The sequence below is a fragment of the Miniopterus natalensis genome, chromosome 7 (genome assembly GCF_054644295.1).
Source record: "Miniopterus natalensis isolate mMinNat1 chromosome 7, mMinNat1.hap1, whole genome shotgun sequence".
Classification (NCBI taxonomy): Eukaryota; Metazoa; Chordata; class Mammalia; order Chiroptera; family Miniopteridae; genus Miniopterus; species Miniopterus natalensis.
In genome coordinates, this window is record NC_142087.1 from 16,748,541 (window position 1) to 16,762,133 (window position 13,593).

The 13,593-nt window shown below is 49.2% G+C and overlaps 1 protein-coding gene across 1 annotated transcript in view; it reads left to right on the forward strand.

Annotated features, from left to right (window-relative positions):
• EBF4 (EBF transcription factor 4) overlaps positions 1-13,593 on the forward strand; it is a 44,938-nt gene that overhangs the window by 4,685 nt on the left and 26,660 nt on the right. Inside the window, exons 3-7 of the mRNA XM_087818834.1 lie at positions 6,032-6,188; positions 6,400-6,463; positions 6,614-6,669; positions 7,768-7,841; positions 8,908-8,976. Coding sequence (XP_087674960.1) covers positions 6,032-6,188; positions 6,400-6,463; positions 6,614-6,669; positions 7,768-7,841; positions 8,908-8,976 — 420 coding nt within the window. The remainder of the gene's footprint in view (positions 1-6,031; positions 6,189-6,399; positions 6,464-6,613; positions 6,670-7,767; positions 7,842-8,907; positions 8,977-13,593) is intronic.

Genomic DNA, 13,593 nt, shown 5'->3' on the forward strand with positions numbered 1-13,593 from the left:
GGGGGCCTGTGGGATGCTTGGAGGAGGCGAGGATGCAGAGGAAAGGAAGGGGGGCACTTAGGGAACCATGCCAGGGGAGGGAAGGAAGAGCAGGACTTAGAGACTTTAGGGAAACCCGAGACAAGGGTTGAGATGGAGGAGACATACCCTTTTTGCTCCTTCTACCTTCGGGGGAGGGTGGTCAAAAAGCAGCCTCCCCTCATTGCTGATACCTCAGGGCTTGTCCCCATTTCCCCAGCATCCCAGATGACACAGATGAGACCCAAGCCAAGGCACTTCTCAGAACCTTGGGCTGCCAGGGAGGGTAAGAAGGAGGCTTTGGTCCAGGCGGGGGCAGGAAGAGGCCTGACGGTGCCTCTGGGGGAAGCCAGAGCTCCAGCTTCAGCCACTTGTTCTCTGTGGTTTGAGATGCTTGGTCTAAACTGCTAGTGTTTATAATAACCATGTAGTCAAGGATGTGAGGAACCACTAGTGGCCTGAGGACAGAGCAGAGACGGTGAGGGGGACGTATTGTCTGTACTACCCAGTCATGGCAAAGTCCAGCAGCTTTTGAAAGAAGGACCCTGGGGCATCCTGCTCAGCCTCACAAAGGAGCACCTCCAGGCACCGCTGGGTGGCAGTGGGACCACTAGGTGGCCCTAGCAATAGCAGCAAGACAACTTGCATCCCCAGCATGACCCCATATGCACCCCCCCTATACTCTGGAGCACACGCCACCTGAATGGCCCAGGCTGTGAAGGTCAGGTTGTCCTTGGTGTCAACTTGAACTTGGACTCCCAGCACAGTACTCAGAAAGCCGATGCACACACCATGCTTACTACAAGGCAGGTGTCCTCCCACCAAAAATAGCTATGCAAAGCAAAGCTTTTTTGTCACAGTCACCTTTAACTTTGGGACTATTTCAGAACAGAAGATGGAAGGGGGTGAGTGGGCCCTGGTGGAAATATGAAAACAGGCACTTTCTCCTCCCACATCCTGGTTCTTTAGTACAGGAGCAAATGGCCCACCTCACCACACTCCAGAGTTGATAGGAAAGTGTTTTGAACATTTCAATGGAAACAATCTTTCTAAGAAAGCGAGATGTGTAATTCATTTTGGAGTCTTACAAAAAGTGGTTAATGCGACTGTTTTCATCACTCAGCTGCATTTATCTGCAAAGGGTGCTTATGTGGCAGGCTTTGTGCACTAATGATGCTAAGTGAATGAGCTGTTTCTGAATTACAGGCCCCAGCAACACATGTACCAGGTGAGGCATCTGCCAGGCTGCATGCAGGCCCTTGGGCTATAGCTTTGCTGGCTTCCATAACACCACTGGTAATTGGCACCCCACCCATGTCCCCTTGAAGCCTTGTAAAGGGTCTGCTTCCCCTGCCAGGATTTGCTTCCTAACCCTTACTTAGGCTCCCAGAGCCTGCTCTGCCCACTTGCACTTCAAGCCAGAAGTACCTGAGAAGTATCCCAGAAGCCCTCCACCAATGGCTGGCTGGAGTTGGTAGATAAATACCCCAGCTCCCTCCTCTGGCCTTCTGGCACAGTAACTCCGAAGCATGTGTTCTAGACCGTTTCCAGAGCTCCTGGTGGGATTGAGCTGCAGTTGCCCACAGTGGCAACTTTTCAATAATGCACCCTTTATAAATTGCCTTTCCTTTTCTCTTTCACTCTCCATCCCTGTAAGTACTTCCCGGGACTCATCTCCCATATAAGCTTTGCATTTGAGAGTCCTGCTTCTAGGGAAACCCAAATAAAACACTTGCCTCTCCAGACTCAAGGGGCTCTACTCCTGCCTCCTTTCCTTCTTTTAAATAAAGGAGTCATATCAATAAACATCCAGTTTCTCCCCACACTCTGAACTTGGGCAACCCCACTTTGGAGACCACGGAGTCAGAGACAGTGGCCCTCATCCACAACTGTCTGCCTCTAAGCTAGTGTGAGCAGACAGTGGGCCCATCTCCTACCTGGATCCCACACATTTGCACCCAGGCCTGCCCAGCAGGGCTCTCAGTCCTCTCCGAATCCCATCTCTCTTCTGAGTTGTTTCAGCATATCTCTATGTTTCTTTCTTTCTGTTCTTTAATCGTGGTTTGTTTTCTCTTTACAAGAGCATCAGCTAGTCCCAAGGGGATAAAAGCAAAAGTCTCTCCTTTCCCCTCTCAACCCTCTCCCTTTGGGGCTTACAGTTCCATTCAGGGATGTTGGTTGGTCACCTACTGCTCGCTGGGGGTGGCGGTGCCTGAGGGAACCAGGAGAAGAAAGGCATAGTCCAGACCAGCCTCCGGTGCTCTCACTGATGTGCTGGTCCCCTGTCATTCTCTGTCTTGTTCATAGGAATACTAGAATGTCTTTAAAGCAAAACCTTTTCTATCTCCCCTTGATCTTCTCACATGTCTGCTGGGGTATGAACAGGGTAAACTGGAGACATTCACAGACCAGGAACAGCCCTGGCTGTGCCCAGCAGGGGGCTTGCCCATTCTGGAGTCTTTTGGTCTGCAGGGGCTGGGGCTGTTACAGTTGTGTTGCTCAGGATTGTGATCCTGTCTCAGAGCTGTACACTAACCACCTCTGCCCCATAGCTTTGTGTGAGTGGGTGAGCCCAGGAGGAGGATTGTGCCTCAGACCCACTAAACAAGGTGGGGAAGAGAGAGTGACCCTGGGCTGTCTCGGGGAGAGTGGAACTGAGCCTGAGTCCACTGTGGGGTAGAGCACAGGCCTGCGAGGCAGTGCTGCCCCTCCATGCTCCCCAGCTGGCAGCACCAGTGTCCACAGACCCCAGGTCAGGGTATCTGACCTCTCTACCTGAGACTCCCCTCCTGTGGGGACAGTGGATTCTTAGGGGCCTGGCAGGAGCCAGCAGGTAGCCAGGACCCAGGACTGACTGATACTTGCCAAGCGGGAGGGATGGGAGAGGAAGCTCAGGGCAGCATCATTGATTTACAGGGGTGCCTGTGTAGAAAGGGTGTGTTGAGTGGTCTAGGGGATTGTGTTACTTCCCGGCATCCGCCCCTCCTCTCTTTAGACCTTTTTTTTCTTCTCTGCATCTTCACTCCCTGCTGTCTGAAAGCTCTCGAGTGTCTTTCCTGGGCTAGACAGCAGAATAAAGGGCAAAGTGATCTGGGATGCTTCCACAAGCCCGCCCCTTCTGGCCTCTCCTCCGGGTGGTCTGGGAACCTGTCCCTGGGAGCTTTCCTCCCCCTTGGGGTCCTGGGGACTGGAGGGAGGAGTCGGGGCTGCTGCCAGCATGTTCATCAGCAGTAATCAGGGACCTGCTGTGATCAAAGCCCCCTTCGGGCTTCCCTGGCTCTAGGTAACTGGGAATTTGGAGAGTCCAGGCCAGGACTTGAAAGGACTGTAGCCTGAGGGGGAAGAGGCGAGAGGGCGGAGAGAGGGTGAGGGATAAAGGGAGGAGGAAGATCTTAGGGGGAGGAACTTGCGTACAAAAACCCTCTGGGGAGGAAGAGCTGTTGGTAGCCTGCCCCTCTCCCTCATCTTGATCTGGACAAACAAGACCCATCACTTCTGCCTCTGAAACCAACATTTCACCCGGACCAGAGGCTCCCAAGCAGGCTTTCAAGAGGAGGAACAAATTTTCGTTTTATTGTTTATGTATTTACTGTAACCTATGAGTAACAACACGACAAGCCTCTCAATTCTCAAGCCCATGACATCCCAGATATTATGATTTCACATGAAGCTCATTAAGTTGATTTTAAACTTTATGAAGAATAATCTTAAGAGGTGATGAATATGGCAGATGTCACAGGGGCAAGTCCATGGTGGGACTCTGGTCTAAATGGCTCTCAAGTCAGCCCCACTACCCCCACCCTCCTCTACCTCTGCAGCAGCCTCTCACCTTCCCTCCACGCTGTGCCCACCCTGCCTGCAGCATCTTCTAAGCCCTGCCTGGGTTCAGATTCTTCTGGTGGCCTTTAGTCATGTTTCCCAAGCCATACCCCTCAACAAAAGTGCTCCATAGTTGAGTAAGCATGGTGTCTTAGTTGTCTATTGCTACATAAAAAATCACCCCAAAACTCAGCAGCATCAGACGACAAATTTATTATCTCACACAGTTTCTGAGAGTCAGACATCAGGGAGCAGCATAGGTGGGTGGTTCTGGCTCAGGGTTTCTTTTCTTTTGTAAAAGCAAGTAAGTAATTTATTTTTAAAATTGAGATATAATTGACACATAGAGTTATATTAGTTTCAGGTGTACAACATAATGATTCGATATTTGTATTTATTTCAAAGTGATCACCACAGTAAGACTAGTGAACATCTGTCACCACACAAAGTTACAAATTTTGTGTGTGTGATAACTTTTAAGATCTACTCTCTTGGCAACTTCAAATATACAGTATGGTGTTATTAACTATAGTCACCATGCCTCAGGGTTTTTTAAGAGGCTGCAGTCAAGGTGACAGCCAGGGCTGTGGCCATCTGAATGCTTCACTGGAGCTGGTGGATCTCCTTCCAAGGTGTCTCAAGTTAGTGCTGGCTGTCAGCAGGAGGCCTCAGCTCTTCTCCATGTGGACCTTCCATAAGGCTGCTTGAATGTCCTCACAACATGGCAGCCAGCTCCCCCCTGAGTGACTGATCCAAGAGGAAAAACAAAGCAGAAGCCACAGTGTCTTTTATGACCCAACATTGGAAATCATATGCTATCACTAGTGCCATACTCTATCAGCCAACAGACCAGTCCTGATACAGTATGTGAGGGGACTATGCAGGGCACGAATACCAGGAGGTGGGGGTGCTGGGGAACCGCCTTGGAGGCTGGCTACCACACACCGGACGGGAGCACCAGCCTGAGCCAGGTCAAGTAGGGTCCACTCCGGGATGGTGCCCCAGGGCCCCTCACATACACAAGTTTATGCTATAGAGCCACATTTTCCAGCAATTATGGCCATAGCACCCTTTTGTAGAGGAAGGATCTGGAGCTATGAGATCTAAAGGATGCGCTTTAGAACACACTGACCCCAAAAAGAAAGTGTAGATTCTTTTTGTGCCCTGCGTAGTCTAGCACTTCCAAAACAGCCTTTTCTCTCCTCACTTCACTTTTTGAAATCTGTAGTCCAGTGGCACTAACCCTCACGCCTGCAGCCATTTCTTCCGCTGCTTGGTCTGCTCTTTTGTCTGTTGCACCTGTTGAACTCCTGGTCATGCCTCAAGGACCAGGTAAAAAGCTACCATCTCCATGAAGTCTTTCTTTCATCTCTCACAGGAAGAATGAAGGGCACCTACCACTTTGTCTTGGGTTATAGCTCTCTGTGTTCCCTGCCCTTCCAGGCATTTAGCTCGAGCCCCACTCCGTGCCATGTGTTCAATGCTTGGTATATCATTGGAGTTCAGGAAATATTTGGTAGAAAGGGTCTGGTCCTTCTCCTCCTGCTCTTGCCTGGCCTTGCTTCTGGGAATAGTTTCTGATGAACCAGGAGAAAGCCTTTGGCAAGGCCAGACCAAAAGATCCTCCTGCCCAAGGGAGCCAGTGTCTGTCTCTCCCAAAGCATGGAGGCAGGTTCCTCCACACCTGGAGAGGGTGTCCCCTGCCTTCAGCCACAGCCCAGGATCCCGGCTGGGCAGACTAATGGCCCTGAGCCAGTGTGACATCTCGGAGAGCCCGATGGACATCATCATCTCCCAGGCAATGCTGCAGGCTCGTGTACATAGCCATGGACTGGGGTGCAGTGGGGTATTTGTTCCAGAACCTCCTAACTGCCCTTGGTGCCCTAAGGGCAGTCACAGGAGCCTCTGGTCAGTCAGGTGGGTTGTCCATGCATTTTGTTTTGGAGATGAGCCTTTCAAAATGTGGGTCCAGGGAGAAGCCTGGGAGGAAGCCTGGCAGAGACACCTTCACTGCCATTGCCTGTTCCCAAGGGGTGACCTCGGGGCTGAGAGGCCTCTCTGCGACTGAGATGACCCTGGCAAGGGTGAAACGGACCCATCTAGTTTATTCCCTGCCCAAAATCCTGACATGTCAGAGCTAAATCCCCTCTCTGAGAGCACTTACAGTGGTTGCCCGCCCCTCTCCCTCCCGCAGTGGCGTGGGCCTGGCACGGGCACACTTTGAGAAGCAGCCTCCCTCCAACCTCAGGAAATCCAACTTCTTCCACTTCGTGCTGGCCATGTATGACCGGCAAGGGCAGCCCGTGGAGGTGGAGCGCACGGCCTTCATCGACTTCGTGGAGAAGGACCGAGTGAGAGGCTCGTGGGCTCGACTGGGACAGAGCGCGGGGCAGGGGGGACGGGGGGCCTGGGGGCGCCCCTCCCGCAGGGGCTGATGAATGGGTAGATGGTGCAGGAGTGAAGAAGGACAGGGCTGAGTGGATGGGAGGGAAAGAGGGTGGGTTTAGAGAGGCGGCTGGGTGGGGGGTCCCTGGGAGCATCCTCCCCATCTTGGCCCTGTAGGAACCTGGGGCTGAAAAGACGAACAACGGGATCCATTACCGCCTCCGGCTGGTGTATAACAACGGTGAGTGAAGCCCACTGCACATGGTACAATAGCCCGATGTCAGGGCCGAGGAGGCCCCTGCCTCCACTGGGGAGAGTGTGGAGCGTGCTCCAGCCATCAGAGGCCGCAGATGCTCCCAGTACAGCAAGCCCTCCACCTTTCCACCCTTAGGACTTCGGACAGAGCAGGACCTCTACGTGCGGCTCATTGACTCCATGTCCAAGCAGGTGAGCCAGCCCAGGGATGCGCTGGCCCCTCGGGCCCCTGTCTCCTGGTGGGGTGGGTGAGCATGGTCACCCTGCCCCCACCTCCCCGTGCCGTCAACCCCACTGGCCTGGCTCCCTCAGTTCTTACCCCAGCCTGTGTGCCCTTGCCCTCTAGTCTAGAAAAAGGCAATATTTGTACAAAGACTTCATCCTAGGTCATGTCCCCTAGAAGCCCAGGCTAGACACAGGGATTCAGGTTCACAGGGTTTATTGGGGAGGCAGACAGGTACTCTCAGGAGAAGGGAGGGAGGGTAGCAGGCCAGGGCAAGGGGTGCTCAGCAAGGATGGGGTCTCAGCCGGTGTCCAGTGTCAGCCTAATCCACAAGGAGCTCTGGAGAAGGAGTGACAACAGAGCTGTCCCCCCTTGAGGCATGGAGACCAGGGTCCTTTACCCTATATGAGTCAGTAATTGGCTGGGGAACACTCCCAAGGGGAGCCTGTATCCTTCCAGACATTTTCAGGCAAGGCAGCGCCTATCCGCTGAGAGCCACTCTGAAGAGAAAGCACACAGCAGCCAACATTAACTGTAGCAGGGAGGTGGGTGCACTGGTCCAAGAAAGGGGATGAGGTGGGGCCCCAGGGTGGTTACTGCAACCCCTCAGCACCCTGCTGATATGGAAGCTCATGGGAAGGAGGCTCAGAGGCCAGCATCCTCAGGAGCTCAGGGAGACTGATACCTAAGTGAGCCCTGATGGGCTCTTGCTGAGACAGGGCTGCAAGTCTCAGGGTTTTGCAGAGAAGTGAGAGCTGGTAAAAAGGAAGCTGAGCTCAGATGGGCCGATCAGTAGCCCTGAATGCAAGGTGGGACTCGGGCTTTCCCACACAGGCAGGGTCTTCCAGCAGCCTCCACCCAATCCCAGGACAGAGGAAGAAATGGTGTGTTTTTTTTTCTAGAAGCCCTATGGTCCCCTTCATGTGGGAGGCAGGCTTCAGCTCCTGCTTTGCACTCTTAGGCCCCCTCAGAGTGACTTGGAGGGCATGGTCCCATCTCTCCCCCTGTACTTGGACATAAGAGGAGCCCACTGCCACTTGAGCCTGTGCACTTTCTCCCTCTCCCAGGCCATCATCTATGAGGGGCAGGACAAGAACCCAGAAATGTGCCGAGTGCTGCTCACCCATGAGATCATGTGCAGGTGAGAAAGGCTGGGTCACTTGCACCTTGACCCTTGGCTAAGATTTTGCCGAGGACTCCCCACCAGGCCCTGCCCCCTACCACTGCCACCACCACTCTCCCTGCTGCTCCCTGGGAAAGCCTGGTGGGGGAAGGCGATGTGGGAAGAGGGAGGCCCCTGGGCACAGTGCTGGCTGAGGAGAGGGTCCTTGAGGCCCCATTATCCTGGCCTGTTTATGTGGCTTCTCCAAGTGTTTTTGTAAGAGAGGCCTCCTGCCACTGCTGGGAAGCTTAACTAATAAAGCTCAGGGGAGGGCCCTCTGGGGATGTGGGGGCAGGGCCTGGGCCTCCTGGATTCCCTCCAGAGCAGGAGAGAGGAAACTTTGTCGCCTTCTACTTGACCCTTGGGGCATTTCCTGGGTGGGGCAGCGTGGAGTGGGGGGAACACAGCTCTTGGCTCCCCTTCCCCATCACCACAGGGCTTGGCATTTCTGGGCAAGTTCTCCCCAGGAGATGCCAGTCAGACAGCGTTCAGTTTCTCATACGTGGAAGAGAGACTACAGTGTTCAAAAATCTGGTTGGGATGATGGCTACCCCTGGGAAGAGTAGTGACTGACAAGGAGGGGGCTCGAAGGGCTTCCGGAGCTCTTGGCACATACATGGTATTTCTTGTCTGGATGCTGGTTACATGGGTGGCTTCACTCATGATTCATAAGCTGCATGCTTGCAATCTGAGCGTGTCTGTGTATGAGGAAAAGGGGTACATACAGAGTGAGAGGCCCTGGAGGTGGCCAGCAGCCTGCCCTTTCCTGCATCCCCCAGGAGCAGCATGCCTTTGGGACAAGGGTTTCCCTGCCAACCGGATACCAGGGCTGGGCTCTCCAAGTCCCTGTGACAGGATCCTCACTCTCCGTCTCCCCCAGACCCCTGAAAGCCAGCCCCTCTGGCCCAGGGATTCCATATCCAGAGACTGGACATGAGCATCCTCGCCCCATAGGGACACACACACACACAACACACACACACAAATGCTGTGATCTCCCTCTCCTTCATTGCCTTTCTCCTCTCCCCCCTCGTCTTTCCATCAGCCGGTGCTGTGACCGGAAGAGCTGTGGCAACCGGAATGAGACGCCCTCAGACCCCGTTATTATTGACAGGTACAGGCTGGGGAGAGGCCTGGGAGCTGCAGGGCCCGGGCAGGCTGGGCCGTCACAGAGCACGGTGGTGGCTCCAGGGAGGAACAGGTCTGCCCATCCCCACTTCCAACCCCATGTTGGTGGCACGCACTAGAAAAAAACTGTCAGATACCAGGGAGCTGCCAGCCATGGCCCCTGAACAAAGCCTTGGTGGCAGACCTTCTGGGGCTGGGCTTAGGAGCTTTGTTCCCTGACAGGAGTCTGGGAAGAGCAGGAGATGGGGGATGGGGATCGGATGTGCACTTACCCCAGAGAGAGGCTGGGAGAATGGAGGGATGAGCCGGCAGGGCAGGGCAAGCTGGGTTCTAGTCCGGGTACCACCTCTGTATTGTTTGACTTGTCTTCTGCGAATGTCCCTTTCCTTCATTTGAAAACTGGAGAAATACTAGACAGGTTTCAGTCGTAGGATTGTCAAAGTGATGCATATAAAAGTTTATTCTCGCCTTGGCCAGTGTGGCTCAGTTGGTTGCGCAGCATCCTGTGCAGGAGTTCGATTCCCAGTCAGAGCACATGCCCGGGTTGCGGGCTCGATCCCCGTTAGGGAGCATGCAGGAGGCAGCCCATCAATGTTTTGCTGTCACATCGATGTTTCCCTCTCTCTCCCCCTCTCCCTTACTCTCTCTCTAAATATCAATTGAAAAATATTTTTTTTAAAGTGTATTCTCCCACCATGATTTTTAAAAATTATTTTTAATAGGAAATACATATATAAGGTGCAAAATTCAAAAGGTACAAGAGTAAATAATGAAAAGTAAGTCTGTCTGCACTGCTATGTATAGCATACTACATACACTCTTTTGTACTTGGACTTTTTTAAAAAAATTGTCACACACACACAGACACACACACACACACACAGGGTATGGAAAAAGTAGGTTTACAGTTGTGAGTACACGAAATACAAGTTTATTTTTGTATTATTTATTAATTATCATATTATTTTCCATAGAAACAACTGTAAACCTAATTTTGCCCCACCTTTTATATCTTAGCGGTCATTCCATATTGGAACATAGCCCTGCCTTGTTCTTCTTTTAACAGATAAAACATTCGCAAGGTGCATATCTTCAAATTTAAAAGGGTTTACAGGAAAGTCTCCTGCCTCTGCCTCTGACCCATCCATCACCCTCCAAATAAGCAATCACTGTTAGCAGTTTCTTGTGTATCCTTCCTGGAATAGCCTGTGCCTGTACAAGAAAACAAAGGTAGCCCTGGCCGGTTTGGCTCAGTGGTTAGAGCGTCGGCCTGTGGACTGAAGGGTCCCGGGTTCGATTCCAGCCAAGGGCACGGACCTCAGTTGCAGGCTCCATCCCCAGCCCTGATCTGGGCTTGTGGAGGAGGCAACCAATCGATGTCTCTCTCACATCGATGTTTCTCTCTCTCTCTCTCCCTTCCACTCTCTCTGGAAAGCAATGGAAAAAAATATCCTTGGTGAGAATAAAAAAAGAAGAAAGAAAACAAAGATATACATTATTTTTGCACTTTTCCCTTTATTTTTATAAAAAGTTGGCATATTAAATGTACTTTCAGTACCTTTCTGAAAAGTGGGCACATTAGTATGTTCATCTGGGAGCTTAGGTCAGGACATGAGAAGACTCATTCTTTTTTTGCTACTGTAAAATATTCCATTGTATGGATAAACTGTAATTTCTTTTAATGGCCTCTATCATTGCACATTTTGGCTGTTTTCATTCTTTTTTAGGGATAAAGTATGTGGCAGTGAATTACCTCATCCATGTGTCATTTTGCACATGTATGAATTTTATGAAAGATATTACTAGAAGTAGAATTGCTGGGTCAAAAGACACATGCATTTATAATTTTGATAGTTATTGCTAGTTTACACTCTGTAGAGATTATACTGATTGGCAATCATACCGATTTTGAGAGTGCCCGTTCCCCACACTCTGGCCAATTATGTGTGTTGTTTATCATTTGACAAATAATTTTTTAACATCTGCTCTGTGCCAGGACCTCTTCTATGTGCTGTGGATTAAGCAGTGACCAAAATAGACAAAAGCTTTGCGCTCGTGGGCTTACAATCTAGTAGGGGAGGTAGACATGAACTGAGTGGATAAAACGTATAGCATGCTAGGTGGCAATAACAGCTAAGGAGAAAAAGGAGAGGTCAGAGAATATCACTTTGGTTTTTGGACGTGTTCTGTTTAAGATGGGAATGTTGAAAAGTCTCTAAAAACTGGCTCTCAAAGGAAAGATCCAGGCTGCAGTAGACATGTGAATGATTAGAATCATGGAGGGAATGAGTGTTGATAGAAAATGGAACAGGTTCAAGAACATAATCCTGGGGTGTCCAGTGTTTGGGGGTCATAGAGCTGTGGAAGGAGCAAAGAAACATGGTAAGGAGCAGCCAGTGAAGTCAGAGGGAAATCAGGAGTGGTGTGTCCTGGTGGCCTAGCTAAGCAAATATCCCAAAAAGGAAGCAGTGGTCAACTGTATTGCATGCTGCTTGTGGATATGATAAAAAGACTAAGGGTTGACCATTGGATTTAGCAATGTGGGGGACATCTGGTGACATCAACAAGAGCTATTTCAATGGAGTGGCGATTAGAAGTCTGACGGGTAGGTTTAAGAGAGAATGGGATAAGAGAGATTAGAGACAATGGCTAAAGGAATTCCTTTGACTTTTGCTATAAAGGGAACAAAGAAACAGGTGGTGGCTGGAGTACAATGTCGGGCCAAGAAAAAGTATATAGCTTGTTCATACTCTGATGAGAAAAACTCAGTAGAAAAGGGAAAAGTGATGATGCAAGAGATAGAAGGGAGAATTGCTAAAGCGTGTCCTTTAGTTGGCAAAGGGCATGGGTGGCTCCTTAGTGTTGCTTGGCAACCACACAACATTTCCATGGTCCATTCACTCCCCTGGACAACTATCTGAAGCCCTAAGGTCTCCCTTTCCTTCCGCATCCTCAGCTGAGGCTTGCAGTCATACATTTAAAGTGAGAATTTTCTCCAGCCACACAGAACTGCACAGATACAGGTACAAGGAAACATGAGAGGGCAAGAGAGTGAAAATGTATGCAAGGGGTATTTACAGAAATGGAACAAGAAATTGAAGCTGAGCAAGGAGAGGAGTGTGGAGAGTGAAGAGAAAGCAGGATAGATGGAACATGGGTTCTGATGGAGCCAAAGAATTACTGGAGTTGAGGTACTAGAGGGGAGCTAGAGAGTGGGCTGCCTGTAGGTAGGATCACTTGGGGATTGCATTTATTGGTAAGGTGTGACCTAGGGAGGCTGGAGACAGGGACGTTGCAGGAGAGATGCTCAAGGAATGGAGAAGAGAATGGGTTGGGAGAATTATACATCTATATTGATATTGAAATCACCAAGAATTATGACAGGACCAATCTTTAAGAGCATATATAGTGATCCAGGAATAAAGCCTTCAAGGAATGAAGACATTGAGCTCAGGGTTGAGAAATGACTGCAACAAGCAGTGGCTGCCATCATTTTTTTACCTTTCTTCATCGTTTAAGCCAACTGTGATATCCTAGTGAATTCCATGTCTCTGACTCTGAGGTTGAGCACGCCTTCATGTATTTAAAGTCTATTTGCATTTTCTTTTCTGTGAACTAAAAAGTTCTTTGTTTATTTTTGTTTACTTTTCTATAAGGGACTGGCTTTTGTTACTGACTTGTAGAAGTCTATATTAAGGAAATTAGCCCTTTTTCATGAGTTGCACAAATTTTTTCTAGTTGGTTGTTTTTAAATTTTTTTATGGTGAAATTTACCCAATTCCTCAATCTTTTAAGTACTTTGGATTTTTATCATATTTAGAAGGGCTTTTATTATGCCAAGATAACTTTTAAAAATGTATTCTGTGGTTTCTTCTAGTACTTTTATGGTTCATTGTTTACACTAAATATTTGACCGGTTTGAAAAATATTTTTAAGTTATTATGTTCTGGATGATACTTAGAAAAGGAAATATAACAAAATAAAAATTAGGAAACATAATAATCAATGTACACTTGTGAACCTATGAACTTAGAACATTAAAATACCATTGATGGCCACCACCGTCTTCCTTCCCCGTATCATACCCCTGCCTGCTGCCCTCTAAAGGTAATAAGTTGAAGTTTGTGTTTATCATGACCTTGCTCTTTAAAAAATAAATGATCACAAATTGTATAATATTAAACATGTTGTTTAGTTGTGCTTATGTTTAACTTTATAAAAATTATGCTATTTTTATATATAGTAGGCTTCTAAAAAGTTGTTTTAAAATTCAGCATTATGTTTCTAAGGTTTTTCTGTTGGCTATATTTAGCTTTAGTTCATTGTATTTCATTTTTGCTATGATAAGCAAAGCTGCTAATCACAGTCTTGTTTGTCTCTCCTGATTTGAATAGGTACAAGAGTTTGTTTAGGATATAAACCTGGCACTCGAATGAGATGTCTTTTATTTATTTTTCTTGCCTGATTGTACTAGCTAGACCTTCCAGTACAATGTTGAATAATAGCAGAGAGAATGGACATCTGCTTTGTTCCCAAACTTAGGTGGAAAGTAGTCTGTCACCGTTATTTATGTATGTGTATGTATGTATATCTGTATGTATGT